The 19,386-nt window shown below is 35.5% G+C and overlaps 1 protein-coding gene across 1 annotated transcript in view; it reads left to right on the top strand.

Annotated features, from left to right (window-relative positions):
* The window catches only part of CNTLN (centlein), a 336,707-nt gene that overhangs the window by 71,062 nt on the left and 246,259 nt on the right, over nucleotides 1-19,386 (top strand). The window contains exon 3 of the mRNA XM_065879183.1: nucleotides 12,057-12,141. Within this exon, the coding sequence (XP_065735255.1) occupies nucleotides 12,057-12,141 (85 nt within the window). The remainder of the gene's footprint in view (nucleotides 1-12,056; nucleotides 12,142-19,386) is intronic.

Here is a 19,386-nt window from a genome sequence, read left to right as displayed (position 1 = left end):
CATTTTTCATCCTAAAGAAGTCTGCAGATATTCTTAGCTCACATCATTATTGCACATCAGTGGTTCTAATTAGCTAAACAGGAGTTTTTCTCAGTCATTGATCATCATCAACTTTTGACAGTGTCTTTATTTTTAGGAACCTTTTTTTAATGTCTTGTAAATACATAGACTATACATTAATTGAATTGACCAGATAGGTTGGTGACTTTTAAACTCAAAGCAATTTTTTTCATTGTGTTATTCCAAGTAAAAAATAGTGTATTCATATTGTAGCATTGTTTTCTCTTGGGGGCATTTTTCTGTTAAGAAAATATTAGATATTCCATACCACCAGGAGGAGCTGCTGAACAAATCTCTATATAGAGTTTGAATTGTGATTTTTTTTCAACTTCAAAACTATAACATAGTAGTGAATTTTGGAATTTTTTGTTATAAAATATATCATTGAGGTGTGTTTTTGAAGTTTATATTTTCTATGAAGATTCATATTTCATTTATGACCTATACTTTCAGTATTATATTATTTACCTTAATCTATTGAGAAATGTGTCAGTTATTGTTATTTCAGTGACTCTCAGACTTCAGTATGTATCAGAATTTTTTGAGACTTTGTGTCTTAGTTCGGGCTGCTATAACAGAATACTATAGACTGGGTGGCTTAAACAACAAACATTTATTTCTCATAGTTCTGGAGGCTAGGAAGTCCTATATCCAGTTGCCTGCCAACTCCATTCCTTGTGAGAGCTCTCTTGTAGACAGCTGCCTTCTTGAAGCATCCTCACATGTTGGAGAGAGAGATCATCTTTCTCTCTAATCTCTCTGTCACTAATCCTATTCATGAGGGCCTTACCCTCATGACCTTCCAAAGGCCCTACCTCCAGATACCCGCACATTGGGGATTAAGGCTTCAACATATGGGTATGAAACTTTCAGTCCATAGCACCTTATTGTTAAGCACAGATTGCTGGGCTGTACCCTTGGAGTTTCTGCCTTCAGGGTGGGAGGAAGATGGTGCATTTCTAACAAGTTCCTAGGTGATGCTGATGCTATTTCTTTCGTGACCCACACTGAGTAGCACTGGATTAGAGTATGAGGTGTGTACATACTTGCGTCATAGGAGATAATTGCTCTGGTACCAAGCTAATTTGGAAGCTGTAATAATGCTTTTGTTTGGGGTTTGTGGCCTATAGTCTAATTTTATCCTTATCTCATTTAAAAGGACCACCAGAATTTATTTTGACAAGAGTTGGTATTTTTTAGGCTTGTTACAAAAGAGTGGATTAGAAAGACTTTATCCTCGTAAATTAAACTAATTCCTGGGAATTTAAAAATAGATTCATGTATATTCAGGAAGGAATTTACAGAGGAAGTTTCTGACTGGAATTAATATCTTGGCTGTCTCAACCTGGGTCTTTGTCCTTGGCTAAACCCAATCATGCCCTGCCCTTTGGGATTTGAAGTTATTTTTCTCCTGATCCATATACAGTTGACCCTTGAGCAACCAGGGGTTAATCCCTGTATAATTTATAGTTGGCCTCCATATTCTTGGTATCTCTGCATCCACAGATTCAACCAACCATGGACCCTATAGTACTGTAGTGGTTACTATTGACAAACATCCGCATATAAGTAGATATGCAGTTCAAACTTGCCTTGTTCATGGGTCAGCTGTACCTTAAATGGATGTAGTATTCTTTTTCAATAGTTATGATTTTATAATGGTAAGTTAAAACTTCAAGTGATCTTTTGAAATTGTATGTTAGTAACAAGTGATAAAAATATGTATTTTTAATATATAAAATAGTTTTGTAGATCAGTAAAAATAGTAAGATATAAAATAGTAGATACATTGACAGGCAATGGCAAATTAGGGGGGAAAAGGTATTTTAATTTCTGAAAGTATGTTTAGTTTCACTGTTAATAAAAGAAACAAATAAAAAGAAAGCCTGGTTGAAGACAGTGGATTGTGATCATGCATTAAATGTACTGATAATGCTTGGTAAAGAGGAAATAAAATAATAAAGCAGGATAAAGTGCAAACAGTAAAATTAGTAGTCATAACATGTTTGTGGAATTTCAAACGTTGTTTATTCCAACTCTCCATCTACTGTGTGCCTACATCCAGAGGGCTGACCATGGCTAGAGAAAAACTTTGAACCATGATGACTGGTCTTATGTAAATTTATGACCATTAACCTTAGTGCTTAATACTGCCTGGTAGTCGTCCTGTTTTTTTTTTTTTTTTTTTTTGGTTTTCTGGCTCATTACCATCCCAGTATCCTAGAAGACTATTTTATGCTTACTCACTTGTCAACTTCTTTTTTAATCTTTAAAAAAAAATGTTTTTCACCACACCATATGGCTTATGGGATTTTAGTTCCCCAACTAGGGATTGAACTCACGGCCTCAGCAGTGAGACTGCCGAGTCCTAACCATAGGACCACCAGGGAATTCCCAACTTCTAAAACTTTGTTTCTCATTCTCACTCTCAGCTGGTAGCTGTTATAAATTTGTTAAATTAATACTTGTTAAGTAGAGCACAGGGTTGTGGATGGTGAGCCATGGTTCAATAACAGACCAGAAGAGAAATTGAAATAGAAAAATTTATTACTCAGAGGTCCTGAAGGAAGTACTTGGCATGCTTCAAGGGACAACACGGGGAGATCAAGGCAGAGTGCAGACAGAGAAGGACAGACCTGGGGTACATGCCTTTATTAAAGTTTATGGGTGGAGTACTTTCAGGTAAGCCCCACAGGGTGTCTTATCTAAGGGGCACATAAGGAAAAGGCGTTGGAAGGCAGGGGAGACTACTGATCAAGGGCTATTGGGGAAGTCATATCAGGGACTTAAATTTACTTGTGACTCTGCAAGCTGCTATCTCTAGGGCATGCGCTTGCATGAGGGACTAGAGTCAGTTTAGGTTTGCTGTTCTTTGAGTTATGCTCTTGCCTCAGTGCTTTGCACTTGTTACAGGTCCCGTGGCTTGGAAAACTCTTCTGTGAGAGCTCCGTGTCTCTCACTTCCTTCCTTTAAGTCTCTACCCAAATACCACCTTTAAGGACAGTTATTTGTTAATTATTCAGTAGCAACATGCAACCTTCCTTTTACTCCCCAGTTCTCTAAAGCTAAGCATTTCTTTCTCTGTTACCCTAGTTCATTGTCCTTATTATACTTATAGCTAATTAACATATTATGTATTCACTTACTTATCATTTATTTTCAATATCCATAAACTAGAATGTTAATTCCATGAAGGCAACCACTTGGTTTATTTTGTTCACTTCAGTATCCCTGGTCCCTAAGAGAGTGCCTGTCATATAATGAGTGCTCAGTAAATTCTGATGGAATGTAGATACGGATTTGGGGGTTGGTATTTATTTTGCTAAGTACTGAGAACTCTATTTCTGTAACATTCTCAGCAATTATCTCCTAAAAATATTGCTTTATCTTTCATCCCACTATTATCTACTTCTAAAACTCTTTAGGCATATGTTGGGGTATCCCAGTTAAAACCTACATGTCTTAACGGTGGCTTCATATTTTTCATCTCATTGTTTTTCTATGCAGTATTCTGGATAAATCTATCATTACTATCCTCCTGTTCACTAATTCTCTTCTTGCGTCTATTTTGAGCTTAACCCATTTAATTGTTTTTTGATTCGTTGATCGTAATTTTTATTTTCAAAGTTTTTTTTTTTTCAAAGTTTTTTTTTTTTTTTGGTGGTATGCGGGCCTCTCACTGTTGTGGCCTCTCCCGTTGCGGAGCACAGGCTCCGGATGCACAGGCTCAGCGGCCATGGCTTACGGGCCTAGCTGCTCCGCGGCATGTGGGATCTTCCCGGACCGGGGCACGAACCCGTGTCCCCTGCATCGGCAGGCGGACTCTCAACCACTGCGCCACCAGGGAAGCCCTCAAAGTTTTTTTTTTTGAATGAAGTTCTATTTTAAAAAAAATTATTCATTTTATTTTTGGCTGCATTGGGTCTTCGTTGTTGAGGGCTTTCTCTAGTTGTGGCGAGCTGGGGCTACTCTTCATTGTGGTACACTGGCTTCTCATTGCGGTGGCTTCTCGTTGCGGAGTACAGGCTCTAGGCATGTGCACTTCAGTAATTGTGGCACGCAGGCTCAGTAATTGTGGCACACAGACTCAGTAGTTGTGGCTTGCGGGCTCTAGAGCACAGGCTCAGTAGTTGTGGTGCACAAGCTTAGTTGCTCTGCGGCATGTGGGATCTTCCTGGACCAGGACTCGAATCCGTGTCCCCTGCATTGGCAGGCAGATTCTTAACCACTGTGCCACCAGGGAAGTCCCATATTTTCAAGGTTTCTAACAGATTGTTTAGATCTACTTGTTTTTGTTTTATTTCATGTTTTTGTTTATAATTCTAGTCATTATTTTATGTCTTTAAAGATACTTATTTAAAAATCTTTTTCAGAGTGTTCTAATGTTTTCATTTTGTCTAGAATGATTGCTTCACATTATTGCATTAGTGTGTGCATGTTTTGTGTTTGTGTGTAGAGCATGTTTTTTCTTAATGTGTTTTGGATTTTTTGTCTGTGGTCACATCTTGTGTGAGAGGGTTGCTGTTATGGTTCGCATCCTCCTCTTTCCCCACCACTCCTCCTTTTCTAATGCTTTTTTCTCTAGAAATTTTGTTATTGTCACTAAATTGTCACCCTCACTGCAACCCCCCATCCTGAAATAGGTTTTATATTGGTAGTTTGGGGCTCTTAGCCAACAGTACAACAGAGGATTTACTATACTTAGTATATGAGCTGTGGGGTGCTTTGGCTCAGCCTGTGATTGGATGCTGTATCTATAAACTTTTGCCTTTATAGACTTTCATGTAAGCCTTAATTCCAGGCAAGGATGGGCAGAAGTTTTTTCAGCCTTCTTTCAGGTGATGGGAATTCCACTCCAGTCTCTGGTTTAAAACAATGGGCCTGGCTATGCTTCTACTTATTGAGCAGGACATGTTTATTCCCTGTTGTCTCTAGGAGCTAGCCTCCTTTCCACATTAGCCTGCATCTGGATCTGGACAGCAGACAGCATCTTCATCCCCATTCATAGCATTGTACTTCTGTTTAGTTTGTGATCCTCAGATGTGACTGTGTCTACTTAATTTTTTGTGCTTTATGTTTTTCTATTAATACTGTAATTTAGAGAATATAGAAGAGCCTCAAAATGTGAACTTACTATGCTAACTTATTGGAAGTCTAATTTTAAAAATTTTAATGTATTATTATGCCATCTGCATCTATCTCCTTTAGTGGTGTGCTTTTTTTGTTTTTTTAATTGAAATATACTTGACAGATAATATTATATTAGTTTCAGGTGGACTACATCGTGATTTAACATTTATATACATTATGGGATGATCATGATAAGTCTAGTAATCAACTGTCCCCATGCAAAATTATTACACTCTTATTTACCCTATTCTTTATCCTGTATGTTGCATCCCTGTGGTTTATTTATTTTATAACTGGAGGTTTGTACCTCTTAATCCAATTCACCTATTTGCCTCCCCTCCTTCTCTGGCAACTACCCATTTATTCTCTGTATCTGTGAGTCTTCTTCTGTCTTGTTCTGTTTGTGTTTTTTTTTTCCTTCTTTTTTTCAGATGTTACATATAAGTGAATTCATATGGTATTTGTCTTTCTCTGACTTATTTCATTTAGCATAATTCCACCTAGATCCATTCATGTTGTTGCAAATGGCAAGGTTTCATATTATTATACCTAAGAAATATGCCATTGTGTATATATACCACATCTTTATCCATTCATCTACTGATGGGCACTTAGGTTGCTTCCATACCTTGGCTATTGTAAATAATGCTACAATGATCATTAGTATGCTTATACCTTTTTGAACTAGTGTTTTTGTTTTCTTTGGGTAAATACCCAGAAGTGAAATTGCTGGATCATTATGGCAGTTCTATTTTAAACTTTTTTAATTTTTTGAGGAACCTCCATCCTGTTTTTCATAGTGGCTGCACCAGTTTACATCCCCACCAGCAGTGCACATCCTCACCAATACTTGCTATTTGTTGTCTTTTTGATGATTGCCATTCTGACAGGTGTGAGGTGGTACGTCATTGTGGTTTTAATTTGCATTTACCTTATGATTAGCAATGTTGAGCATCTTTTCATGTGTCTGTTAGTCACCTACATGTCTTCTTAGAAAAATGTCTATTCAGGTCATCTGCCTATTTTTTATCATTTTTTGTTTTTGTTTTTTTCTTTCTGGTGTTCAGTTGTATGAATTCTTTGTATATTTTGGATATTAACCCCTTATCATCAGATATACTGTTTGTAAATATCTTCTTCTATTTAGTATGCTTCCTTTTTGTTTTGTTGATTGTTTCCTTCATTGTGCAAAAGTGTTTGAGTTTGATGTAGTCCCATTTTTTAATTTTGCTTTTGTTTGCCTTGCCTGAGGAGGCAGATCCAAAAAAATATGCTGTGACTGATGTCAGAGAACATAGTGCCTAGGTTTTCTTCTAGCAGTTTTATGGTTTCAGGTCTTTTATTTAAGTCTTTAATCCATTTTGAGATTTTTTTTTACGGTGTGATAAAGTGGTCCAGTTAGATTTTTTTTCCTTTTTTTTTTGCATGTAGCTGTCCAGTTTTTCTAATACCATTTATTGAAGAGGTTGACTTTTCCCCATTGCATATTCTTTCCTCATTTGTTATAGATTAATTGACCACATAAACGTGGGTTTACTTTTGGGTTCTATTCTGTTCTATTGGTCTATGTGTCTGTTTTTGTGCCAGTACCATACTGTTTTGATTACTCTAGCTTTGTATTATGGTTTGAAATCAGAGAGTGTGATACCTTCAGCTTTGTTCTTCTTTCTCTAGATTGCTATGGCTATTCAGGGTTGTTTTGTGTTTCCATACAAATTGTAGAATTATTTGTTCTAGTTTTGTGAAAAGTGCCATTGGTATTTTGATAGGTATTACATTGTAGATTGCCTTGGGTAGTATGGTCATTTTAACAACATTGATTCTTCCAGTCCAAGAACATGGTGGTATATCTTTTCATCTATTTGGGTCACCTTAAATTTCTTTCATCAGTGTCTTTATAGTTTTCCTAGTATGAGTTTTCTACCTTTGGTTAGATTTATTCCTAGGTATTTTATTCTTTTTGATGCAATTGTAAATGGGATTTTTTCTTAATTTCCCTTTCTGATAGTTACTTGTTAGTGTATAGAAATACAACTGATTTCTGTATGTTGATTTTGTATCCTGTAACTTTATTGAATTCATTTATTAGTTCTAAGTTTTTTTTGTAACTTCTTTAGGATTTTCTATAGTATTATGCCATCTGCAAACAGTGGCAGTTTTACTTTTTCCTTTCCAATTTGGATTTGTTTTATTTATTTTTCTAGTCTGATTGCTGTGGCTAAGACTTCTAATACTATTTTGAATGAAGTGCTGAGAGTAGGCATCCTTGTCTTGTTTCTGGTCTTAGAGGAAATGCTTTCAACTCTTTACCTTTGAGTATTATGTTGGCTGTGGGTTTGTCATATATGGCCTTTAATATGTTGAGGTAAGTTTCCTCTATTTCCACATTCTGGAGAGTTTTTATTGTAAATAGGTGTTGAATTTTGTCAAAAGCTTTTTCTGCATCTACTGAGATGATCATATGATTTTTATTCTTCAGTTTGTTAAGGTGGTGTATCACATCGATTTTTGGGTATTGAACCATCCTTGCATCCCTGGGATAAATCCCACTTGATCATGGTGTGTGATCCTTTTAATGTATTGTTGAATTTGGTTTGCTAATATTTTGTTGAGGATTTTCAACAAAAAATCCTCTAATTTTCTTTTTTTGTCTTTGTCTGGTTTTGGTATCAGGGTGATCCTGGCCTTGTGGAATGAGTTTGGAAGCATTCCTCCCTCTGCAGTTTTTTGGAATAGTTTGAAAAGCCTATGTGTTAACTCTGCTTTAAATATTTGGTAGAATCCACCTGTAAAGCTGCCTGGGCCTGGACTTTTGTTTGTGGGGAGTCTTTTGATTACTGATTGAATTCCATTACTGTTAATTGGTCTGTTTATGTTTTCTGTTTCTTCTTGATTGTCTTAGGAGTCTGTATATTTCTGGGAATTTGTCTCCTTCTTTTAGGTTGTCCATTTTATTGGCATATAATTGTCCACAGTAACCTTTATGATCCTTTGTATTTTTATGGTGCTGGTCTTAACTTCTCCTTTCCCATTTCTGATTTTATTTATTTGGGCCATTTCTCTTTTTTTCTTAATGAGTCAGTTTTGGATGGAATGTTCTATATATATTGATTAATTACATCTGGTCTAACGTGTCATTTAAGGCCAGTATTTCTTTATTGATTTCTGTCTATATGATCTGTCCATTGATATTAGTGCTGTGTTAAAATCCCTTACTGTTATTGTGTTACTGTCAGTTTCTCCCTTTATGTTTCTTAATATTTTCTTTATGTATTTAGGTGCTGTTATGCTTTGTGCATGTATATTTACAATTATTATATCTTCTTGTTGGGTTGATCCCTTGATCATTATGTAATTTCCTTCCTTGTCTCTTGTTACAGTCTTTAAAGTCTATTTTGTCTGATATAAGTATTGCTACCCCAGCTTTGTTTCTGTTTTCATTTGAATGGAATTCCTTTCTCCATCCCCTCACTTTTAGTCTGTATCTACATCTGAAGTGAGTCTTGTAGGCAGCATAGATATAGAACTTATTTTGTGTCCATTCAGCCACTATTTGTCTTTTGATTGGAGCATTTAGTCCATTTACATTTAAAGTAATTATTTAATAGCTATGTATTTATTGCCATTTTGTTACTTGTTTGGGGATTGTTTTTGTAGGTCTTTTTTGTTCATTCTCTTCTTGTTCTTTTGTTTGCTCTCTTCTCTTATGATTTGATGACAATCTTTAATGTTATGTTTGGGTTCCTTTCCCTTTTTTGTTTGTGTATTTGGTATATGTTTTTGATTTGTGTTTACCATGAGGTTCATATATAACAACCTATATATATGTGATTAATTGAAGTTGGTGATCTCTTTAAGTTCAATACAGTCTAACAACCCTACATTTTTACTCCACCCATCCCCACATTTAATGTTTTTGATGTCATGTTTTACTTCTTTTTGTATCCTTTACATATTATAATAATTACTTAGTATGGATATAGATGATTTTACTATTTATGTCTTTTAACCTTCCTACTAGCTTTATCAGTGACTGATGTACTACCTTTACTGTATATTTATCTTCACCAGTGAGATTTTTCTTTCATAATTTTCATATTTCTAGTTGTGGCCTTTTTTTCTGCTTATGGAAGTTCCTTTAACTTTTCTTGAAAAGCCATTTTGGTGGTGCTGAACTCTTTTAGCTTTTGCTTGTCTGTAAAACTCTATCTTTCCTTCAAATCTGAATGATAGCCTTGCCAGGTAGAGTATTCTTGGTTGTAGACTTTTTCCTTTCATCACTTTGAATATATTGTATAACTCTCTTCTGGCCTGCAGAGTTTCTGCTGAAAAGTCAGCTGATAGCCTATGTTAGTTCCCATGTACTTAACAGGTTGCTTTTCTCTTGCTGCTTGTAAGAGTCTTTTATTTTAATTTTTGCCATTTTAATTATGATGTGTCTTGGTGTGGACCTCTTTGGGTTCATCTTTTTGGGGAGTCTCTGTTTCCTGGCCTTGGATGTCTGTTTCATTCCCCAGGTTAAGGAATTTTTCTGGTATTATTTCTTCAAATAAGTTCCCTGCTACTTTGTCTCTCTCTTCTCCTCTGCCACCCCTATATGCAAATGTCAGTATGCTTGATGTTGTTCTAAAGGTCTCTTAAACTATTTTCCTTTTAAAAAATTCTTTTTTTCTTTTCTGCTTGGGAGAGTTCTACTACTCTGTCTTCCAGGTGCTGATCCTTTCCTCTGTATCATCTGATCTACTGTTGATTTCTTCTACTGTATCTTTTATTTCAGTTATTGTATTTTTCAGCTCTTGTTTGGTTTTTCTTTATATTTTTAAACTCCTGTTGGAATTTCCACTGTGTTCATCCAGTTTTCTCCCTAGTTCATTGAACCTCTTTTTGATCATTACTGAACTCTTTTTCAGGTAGATTGTTTATCTCCACTTTGTTTAGTTCTTTTTTTTCTGAGGTTTTGTGTTATTTATTTGTTTGGAATATATTTCTCTGTTTCCTCATTTTGCCCTATTCTCTATGTTTATTTCTGTATGTTAGGTCAGTCAGTTACATTTCCCAATTTGGACAAGTAGCCTTATGTAGGAGACACTCCATGGGGTCCAGTAGCACACTCCCCTCTCATCACCAGAGCTTTGTGCTCTAGAGGTTCTCCTTATGTTGGCAGCATGTACCCTTCTGTTGTGGTGGGGCCAACTACTGTGGATATATTGTTAGGCAGAGCTGGCCCCTGGCCCAACTGGCTGTGAGGCTGTGCCTCATGCAGTGGCTGTAGGCCTGCTGGAGAAAAAGGTAGGTTTTCTGTGTCATTGGCTGTATGCCCAGGGGAGCCTGGGGCTGGGTCCTTGCATAGCTGTCTGTGCAGCCTGGGGTGATTTACAGCTGGTGCTAGCCCACAGGTGGGTGCCAAGTTCCCTGGTGCTAGTAGGGTAGAGGGAGGATTCCAAAATGGTACTTGCCAGTGCTGGTGTTATTGCAGTAGAACAAGTCCCCCAAAATGGCTGCCACCAGCATCTCTGCCCCCAGGGGGTCTCAGTTGCCTCTTGCCTCTCCAAGGAGGCTCTCCAAGACCAGCAAGTGGATCTGATCCAGACTCTTTTCATACCGCTGCCTCTGCACTGGAACTTGGATTATGTGAGATTTTGTGCATGCTTTTTAAAGGTGGAATCTCTGTTTCCTGTAGCTTCCAGCTCTCCTGAACATGAGCCCCACTGGTTTTCAAAGCCAGATGTTCTGTGGTATCATCATCTTGGTGTAGGATATCTGGGCTGGAGAGCTTGACATGACACTCAGATCCCTTGCTCTTTGGAGAAGACCTCTAAAATTGTGATTATCCTCCCAGTTGGGGGCCACCAATCCTGGAGTGTGGATGCTGACTATATTGTGTCTCCACCCTTCCTAACCATCTTATTGTGGTTTCTTCATGTCTTTATTTGTGGAGTATCTTTTCTGCTAGTCTTCAGTTTACTCTCATAAATAGTTGCTTCATAAGTAGTTGTAATTTTCATGTTGTCCAGGGAGGGAGGTGAGTTCAGGGTCTTCCTACTCTGCCATCTTGGTCACCGGCAGTGGTATGCTTTTATGATTGGTGTCTCTTAATTCTAATATCCCCTGTGCCTTCTAAACTCCTTTGCTTCATCTCACTCTTTCTTAAATAAGGGTTCTTTCTTTCTTCCTACCTGTATACTTCGTGATTCATGAGTGATTTAGGTACAGATTTCATTTATTTTACCTATTTTTAAAGTTTAAAAATATATATAACTGAACACCCAATACAGTTCTCCCCCATTTATTTATTTATTTATTGGCCACACCCCACGGCATGTGGGATGTTAGTTACCCGACCAGGGATTGAACCTGTGTGCACTGCATTGGAAGTGCAGAGTCTTAACCACTGGACCGCCAGGGAAGTCCCCCCCCATTTATTTAATGTTGGTTATTAGTAAGTCTTTAGTTTTCTCTCTTTTGAGGCTTTTACTTAAAAAATGATAACTATTTTATTCTTAACATAATTGCATATATAAAGCGTTTACATTAACAAGAGCATATTGACATATTCAGTAATTATTTTAAATTTATGATATAGTGGCTGTTATAATCAAGATTAAATGTGTTTTAATATGTTTTGTAATACATCTAAATATAGAAACTAAACTTTTTTTTAGTATGAAGTTGTCTTAGTTGTCAGCAGTTGTAAGTTGTTGTCACTTGCCATATGGTTTCTGATGAATTCTGAAAGGGCTGTCAACTTCTGATAATTTAATTTTCTATATTTTAATGTGATACTCATTATCAGGATGTGAAAATTTAAAGAATTGGCTACCAATTATGACTAATAAAATTTTAATATATATATTTTTTGTTTCTAGAGAAAAACAGAAATCTGAAGCAAAAGACAGAAAAGTTTTAGAAATTCTGCAAGTCAAGGATTCTAAAATAGAAGAATTGGAACAGGTTGGTGTTACAACAGAAAAGACTAAATTTATAATATTTGTTCCAGGTAGTAGGTCTTTAAAAATATTAAAAAATTTTTTTGCAATAATGTTCATAAAGAATATCAGGGTCTTTATGTCAAGCTATTACTATAGTCAGGTTACTATAGTACTTTAGTCAGTTTTTCTTTGTTTTCTGAATTAATAGACTATGTTATATATACAATAAAACTCTTAAGATGATATTGTAATTTTATAGTAGTAACTGTCAATCACTTTTTGTTGAAATCTGCTTTTTCTTTTTTAGCAATTATCATTCACTTCTGAAACTTAGAAATTTTAAAACGGTTTAATTTGTAGAAAAGATTTAACAACTGGGATGATTCTATTTGATCTTTTGAAAACTTGCATTTTCAAATTATGCAATTCTATAATTGTAATTATACAATTATATATAACTATATATTTTAAATAATATGTAATTATATACTCAGTATATTATCACTACAAAAATTCATGTTGTCATTGCTTCCAGGAATAATCTTCAAGGTATTAACATCTTAAAAATAAAGGTGAAAGAAATTTAAGAATGGCCTATATCATGATATAATATTTAAATTCATTTTATACCCAGTAGCTCTTTATAGGCTAAATTATCTGTATTTTCTAGATTAAATGAAGGTTCTTTCTGGCACCTATGCTCTTCCGACTTCTTACTCTATTTTCCTTCCTAGCCAATTAAACAGTCATGAGAACTTTCATCTAAGGTTGGTTATTGTTATTAAGTTGTTTTATTAAAGGACTAAAAATGGAAGTTAATGTAGGTAAAAGATTAAATAATTTGTTCATTCTCTACATCCATATAAACTTGTTCTAAAATTGAATATAGATTCCTATATGACATATAAATTTGAAATTTATACCTTTTCCAGCATTGTATTTTCCTTATGAAAATGTCATAATTGGTGCTATAGTGATAAAATTTTAAAAATAACTTTTTAGTTTATTTTGGGAAAAAACAGTTGTATTTGCCACTCGAATATAAAACAATATCCAAATGAATTTTAATATATATAATTATTGCCATATGCCTCGTATATTAATTAGGCTAGTCTAAGCTGCCTAATAAATACAATGTTAAGACTTGGAAGTGGCAGACATCATTTGTACCAGCATTTCATTGAGAAAAGCCAGTCATGGCCACCGCAAGATTCAGGGGATTTGGGAAAATGTAGATCCAGGCTGAGCAATGTCTTCCTCAGTCACAGGTCTGTTCTGTGGAGGAGAATGGATTTTGGCACTCTTTTTGATATCCTTTGGCATTAAGTTTGCAATGCTTTAGGGAATGCTTAGTTTACCAGGTCTAGATAGTAATAGCATAACATTATAAAAAATGTTGACTTTCTTTTTTTTTTTTTTTTTTTTAAACATCTTTATTGGGGTATAATTGCTTTACAATGGTGTGTTAGTTTCTGCTTTATAACAAAGTGAATCAGCTATACATATACATATGTTCCCATATGTCTTCCCTCTTGCGTCTCCCTCCCTCCCACTCTCCCCATCCCACCCTTCCAGGCTGTCACAAAGCACCGAGCTAATATCCCTGTGCCTTGCGGCTGCTTCACCCCAGCTATCTACCTTACTACGTTTGTTAGTGTGTATATGTCCATGACTCTCTCTCGCCCTGTCAAAACTCACCCTTCCCCCTCCCCATATCCTCAAGTCCGTTCTCCAGTAGGTCTGCGTCTTTATTCCTGTCTTACCCCTAGGTTCTTCATGACATTTTTTTTCCCTTAAATTCCATATATATGTGTTAGCATACGGTATTTGTCTTTTTCTTTCTGACTTACTTCACTCTGTATGACAGACTCTAGGTCTATCCATCTCATTACAAATAGCTCAATTTCATTTCTTTGACTTTCTTAAATGACAATATATTTTTCTTTTGTCTTTGCTAAATTCTTTTTCTACTTCCTTTTCCTTGGGTAGATATTATTTCACTATTTACTTTTTGAGTAGAATCGTTTAGCTCATAAAATATTAAATGCCCATGAGAGAAATTATTTGTTTTTTAGGCACCTAATTTGTTTTCTAGGGCCTTTAATTTCTTAGCCTAAACCATGTATACTTTTGTACAATAATGGTTGTCACTTTCTACAGGGTATATTTTCAGTTTAATTCAACAAATTGCTGTATTAAATGTAGACATTATCTTGTGATGGTACTGTGGAAAATTCAGAGTTAAATTTCTTGCCTTTAATGATTTCTAAGTCTCTATGAGCAGTAGGGTGGGGATAAAAGTGAGGTGCAAGTAACCATATTCTGCTACATTAGATTAAGGTTCTGTGAGGGTGGGGACCCTTTTATACCCAACATCTAATATTCACTATATTGCCTGATTTATAATAGATGCTCTTTGAATATTTTTAAATGTGTGACTTAAATTGAATAAAACCAATGTATTTTAAGTGCCATGAGAGAATCACAAGCAGAGTGCTATAAAGATTCAAAGGAAGGAGAGATTAAATTCTGTGGAGAGGTCTTAAGGTATTCAAATGGTTTTAGTAGGTAGAGATTATAGGAGGATTTGTCCATGGTGAACATCAGGCAAAATTCTTGAAGGTGGAAGTGTAGAGTATGTTTGGGTGATACTGAAATTTATAGTTTGTTTCATAGATAATATGTAGCAGTGTAGGCTAAGATGAATATTATATTGGACCTGTATTAAGGAAAGGCCTTTATTGCTTGAATGAAGTAGTTGGACTTACAGGCCAAAGGAATCTATCTAAGCTTTTCATTCACTTAAGTTAATTAATCTGTAATCTCTGAAAATAAAACTGATAATCCAGTATACAATTAGAAAAAGAAAAGCAGAAAGTAGAATGATCTGTAAGAAGATTATTTCATAGTATAAGAGTAATAACATGAACCTGAACTATTAGTTTTGCAAGAATTAAAGATATATAAATTAGAACCATAAGGAACCGACAGTAATTTGAAAGTGACTCTTAGGTTTTCAGCCTGGAGTATCCAGGAGAGCAGTGGCGTTGTTGTCAGAAAGAGGGTTATTATAAAGAGGTACAACTTACTGTGAGGATGACTTCTGAGCTTCTTTTAGACAATTTGTGTTTTAGTTATTGGTGGGAATTCCATTTAGAGATTTTTAAGCAAACCATTGAAAGCATGGATCCAATCCTTGGGAAGGAGTTTTCTCCTTGATATATAGATATCTAATGTTATAGTTAGAGGGAAGACTTTAAACGGAATTCTAAGAACTAGATATTTGCTGATATTATTAATGGGTGAGAGGAAGAACAAGTTTTGGTTAAAGAGATGAAAAGACTGTTCAGAGAAGTAGAAAGAGAGAAGTATAATATCATATGTCGTGAATTGAGAGAGGACAGTTTCAAGAAACAAAAGGTGGTTAATGTAAAATGTTACAAAATTCATGGGGTTTGTGAAAAAATATTAAATTCAACAATCACGAAGTTTTTAGTGATTTTAGAAAGCAACACAAGTGGAATGGTATATGACATTTTAAGAGATCACTTAATTCTTAGAAAGTAGTGGAAACAAATGAGGAAATTTAACAGTGCAGAGAAAGAAATTTTTGCATTTAAAAAATGTTAGGCAAAATATTTGAAAGTAGTGGAGAAGGAAATTAAAATACACAATACAAGGAGACTTAATTTAGTTAACAGAATTCTAGTTGAAGGTGGAGACCATGAGATCAAGAAGATAACAAGATTTAATACATTTTTTCTAATTTTTTCATCTTTAGTCATTCAGATTATATCTTAATTTTCTTCTTAAACTATTCTCTTTCCTCCAGCATTCTTTCAGTTAAATTTGTTATATATTTGTTCATCCTTTAACATTGCATATTTAGATGAATCTCTTGTACATACTATTTGGTTGAACATTGTGTCTTGACTCAACATTTACGTCTTTACCTTTTTAAAGATAAGTTTATTCCATCTGCATAAGATCTGATATACTTATTTGATCTATGTTCTCTGATTGACCTTATGCTTTCTGCTTTAGTATTTTCTTTGTCTTTTTAAAATTTGCCACATATCTGTCTTCTCTTCATTTGTATGTGTGTGTATATGTGCATGCACTCTTACGTTGATAATTTGGAAGGTTTAGGGTCTGTATCAGTTCTTCTTGTGATTAAATTTATTATTTTATATATAATATTTAACACTATACTTTTTAAAATTGAAGTATAGTTGATTTACAATCTTATGTTAGCTTAAGGTATATAGCAAAGTGATTCAGTTATATATATGTGTGTATACATATATGTATATATATTCTTTTTCAGATTATTTTCCACTATAGGTTATTACAAGATATTGAATATAGTTCCCTGTGCTATACAGCAGGTCTTTGTTGTTTATCTTCTTTATATATAGTGGTGTGTAGCTGTTAATCCCAAACTCCTAATTTATCCAGCCCTCCCTTTTCCCTTTGGTAACAATGTTTGCTTTCTATGTCTGTGAGTCTGTTTCTGTGTTGCAAATAAGTTCATTTGTGTCATTCTTTTGGATTCCACATATAAGTGATATCATGTGATACTTGTCTTTGAACACTATACATCTTGATGCTAACATATTCTTAAAAATATGGATAGTATCTCTCAACGCATACTGTAAAAAGAAAATGAGAAAATTAGCAAATTTTTACTTATTCATCCTTTCTCCTCCATTTTGAAGTGAACTTAAAGAGAGTAATTGGAGGACGTAATTTCCTGTTCTTAGCATTGTTGGTTGTATTTTTTTTATATTGTCAAGATTTCCAGTGTTTATGTTTCATAACCATTTTCTCTATTATTTTCTATTATAAATTCTTCAGGAAAATATCTTGTGGTACATTGGTTTTTCTCCTGCTGTATAACAAATTAAAGCCTTAAAAGAATGTACACATTTATTAAATTGCTGTGGGTCAGGAGTCTGGGCATAGTTTAGGTGGGTCCTCTGTTCATTATCTCGATTGTAATTGAGTTTTCGATTGGGTTATGTTTTCATCTGGAGGCTTAATTTGGGAAGAATCTCCTTCTAAGCTTATTCAGGTCCTTGGCAGAATCCAACTCCTTGCAATTTTAAGACCGAAGTCCTAAACAGGAACAAAGTCTGTAATAGGATTCTCCAGAGAAACAGAACTAATTGTGTGTGTGTGTGTGTGTGTGTGTGTGTGTGTGTGTGTGTGTGTGTTTAGATAGATAGATAAATAAAGATATGAGAGAGAGACAGAGAGAGACTGAGAAGTTGATTTTAAGGCATTGTTTCATGTATTGATAGTTGTGGGCTGGCAAATCTAAATTCTGCATAACAAACTGGAGACCCAGGGAAGAGTTGATATTGCAGCTGAACCCAAAAGCATTCTGGAGGCAAAATTCCTTCCCCCTCAGAGGATTAGTTCTTTTTTTTAAGGTCTTAAATTGGTTGTATGAGACCCATTCACATTATGGAGGCGTTATCTGCTTTACTCAAAGTCTACTGATTTAAATGTTAATCACATCTACAAAACACTTTCACAGCAACATCTAGATTGGTGTTTGATTAAAAACTGGTTATTTGGGCTTCCCTGGTGGTGCAGTGGTTGAGAGTCCGCCTGCCGATGCAGGGGACACAGGTTCGTGCCCTGGTCCAGGAAGATCCCACATGTCATGGAGCGGCTAGGCCCGTGAGCCTGCGCGTCCGGAGCCTATGCTCCGCAACGGGAGAGGCCACGACAGTGAGAGGCCTGTGTATTGCAAAAAAACCCAAAAAACAAAAAACAACTGATTATCATGGGGAGAGTGGTTTAACCAAGTTGACACATAAAATTAACCAAATGGGTAAAATGTACTGAGAGAAAGGTCTTTAGTGTGAGGTTTTATGTTTATCTGCTAGGGGTTAGGCTGTGTTTACTGTTTGTTTAGCAAAGGCTAACGTTTGCTTTGGTGTCCTTTTTATTTGGGTTTCTTTTTTTAACATCTTTATTGGGGTATAATTGCTTTACAATGGTGTGTTAGTTTCTGCTTTATAACAAAGTGAATCAGTTATACATATACATATGTTTCCATATCTCTTCCCTCTTGCGTCTCCCTCCCTCCCACCTTCCCTATCCCACCCCTCCGGGCAGTCACAAAGTACTGAGCTGATTTCCCTGTGCTATGCGGCTGCTTCCCACTAGCTGTCTACCTTACGTTTGGTAGTGTATATATGTCCATGCCTCTCTCTCGCTTTGTCACAGCTCACCCTTCCCCCTCCCCATATCCTCAAGTCTGTTCTCTAGTAGGTCTGTGTCTTCATTCCTGTCTTACTCCTAGGTTCTTCATGACATTTCTTTTTCTTAAATTCCATATATATATGTTAGCATATGGTATTTGTCTTTCTCTTTCTGACTTACTTCACTCTGTATGACAGACTCTAGGTCTATCCACCTCATTACAAATAGCTCAATTTTGTTTCTTTTTATGGCTTAGTAATATTCCATTGTATATATGTGCCACATCTTCTTTATCCATTCATCTGATGATGGGCACTTAGGTTGTTTCCATCTCCGGGCTATTGTAAAGAGAGCTGCAGTGAACATTTTGGTACGTGACTCTTTTTGAATTATGGTTTTCTCAGGGTATATGCCCAGTAGTGGGATTGCTGGGTCATATGGTAGTTCTATTTGTAGTTTTTTAAGGAACCTCCATACTGTTCTCCATAGTGTCTGTACCAATCACATTCCCACCAGCAGTGCAAGAGTGTTCCCTTTTCTCCACACCTTCTCCAGCATTTATTCTTTCTAGATTTTTTGATGATGGCCATTCTGACTGGCGTGAGATGATATCTCATTGTAGTTTTGATTTGCATTTCTCTAATGATTAATGATGTTGAGCATTCTTTCATGTGTTTGTTGGCAGTCTGTATATCTTCTTTGGAGAAATGTCTATTTAGGTCTTCTGCCCATTTTTGGATTGGGTTGTTTGTTTTTTTGTTATTGAGCTTCACAAACTGCTTGTAAATTTTGGAAATTAATCCTTTGTCAGTTGCTTCATTTGCAAATATTTTCTCCCATTCTGAGGGTTGTCTTTTAGTCTTGTTTATAGTTTCCTTTGCTGTGCAAAAGCTTTGACGTTTCATTAGGTCCCATTTGTTTATTTTTGTTTTTATTTCCATTTCTCTAGGAGGTGGGTCAAAAAGGATCTTGCTGTGATTTATGTTGTAGAGTGTTCTTTCTGCCTGTGTTTTCCTCTAAGAGGTTGATAGTTTCTGGCCTTACATTTAGG

The sequence above is a fragment of the Phocoena phocoena genome, chromosome 6 (assembly GCF_963924675.1).
Source record: "Phocoena phocoena chromosome 6, mPhoPho1.1, whole genome shotgun sequence".
Lineage (NCBI taxonomy): Eukaryota > Metazoa > Chordata > Mammalia > Artiodactyla > Phocoenidae > Phocoena > Phocoena phocoena.
Note: the sequence above shows the minus strand (reverse complement) of the source record. Positions and strands in the feature narration are given on the sequence as shown.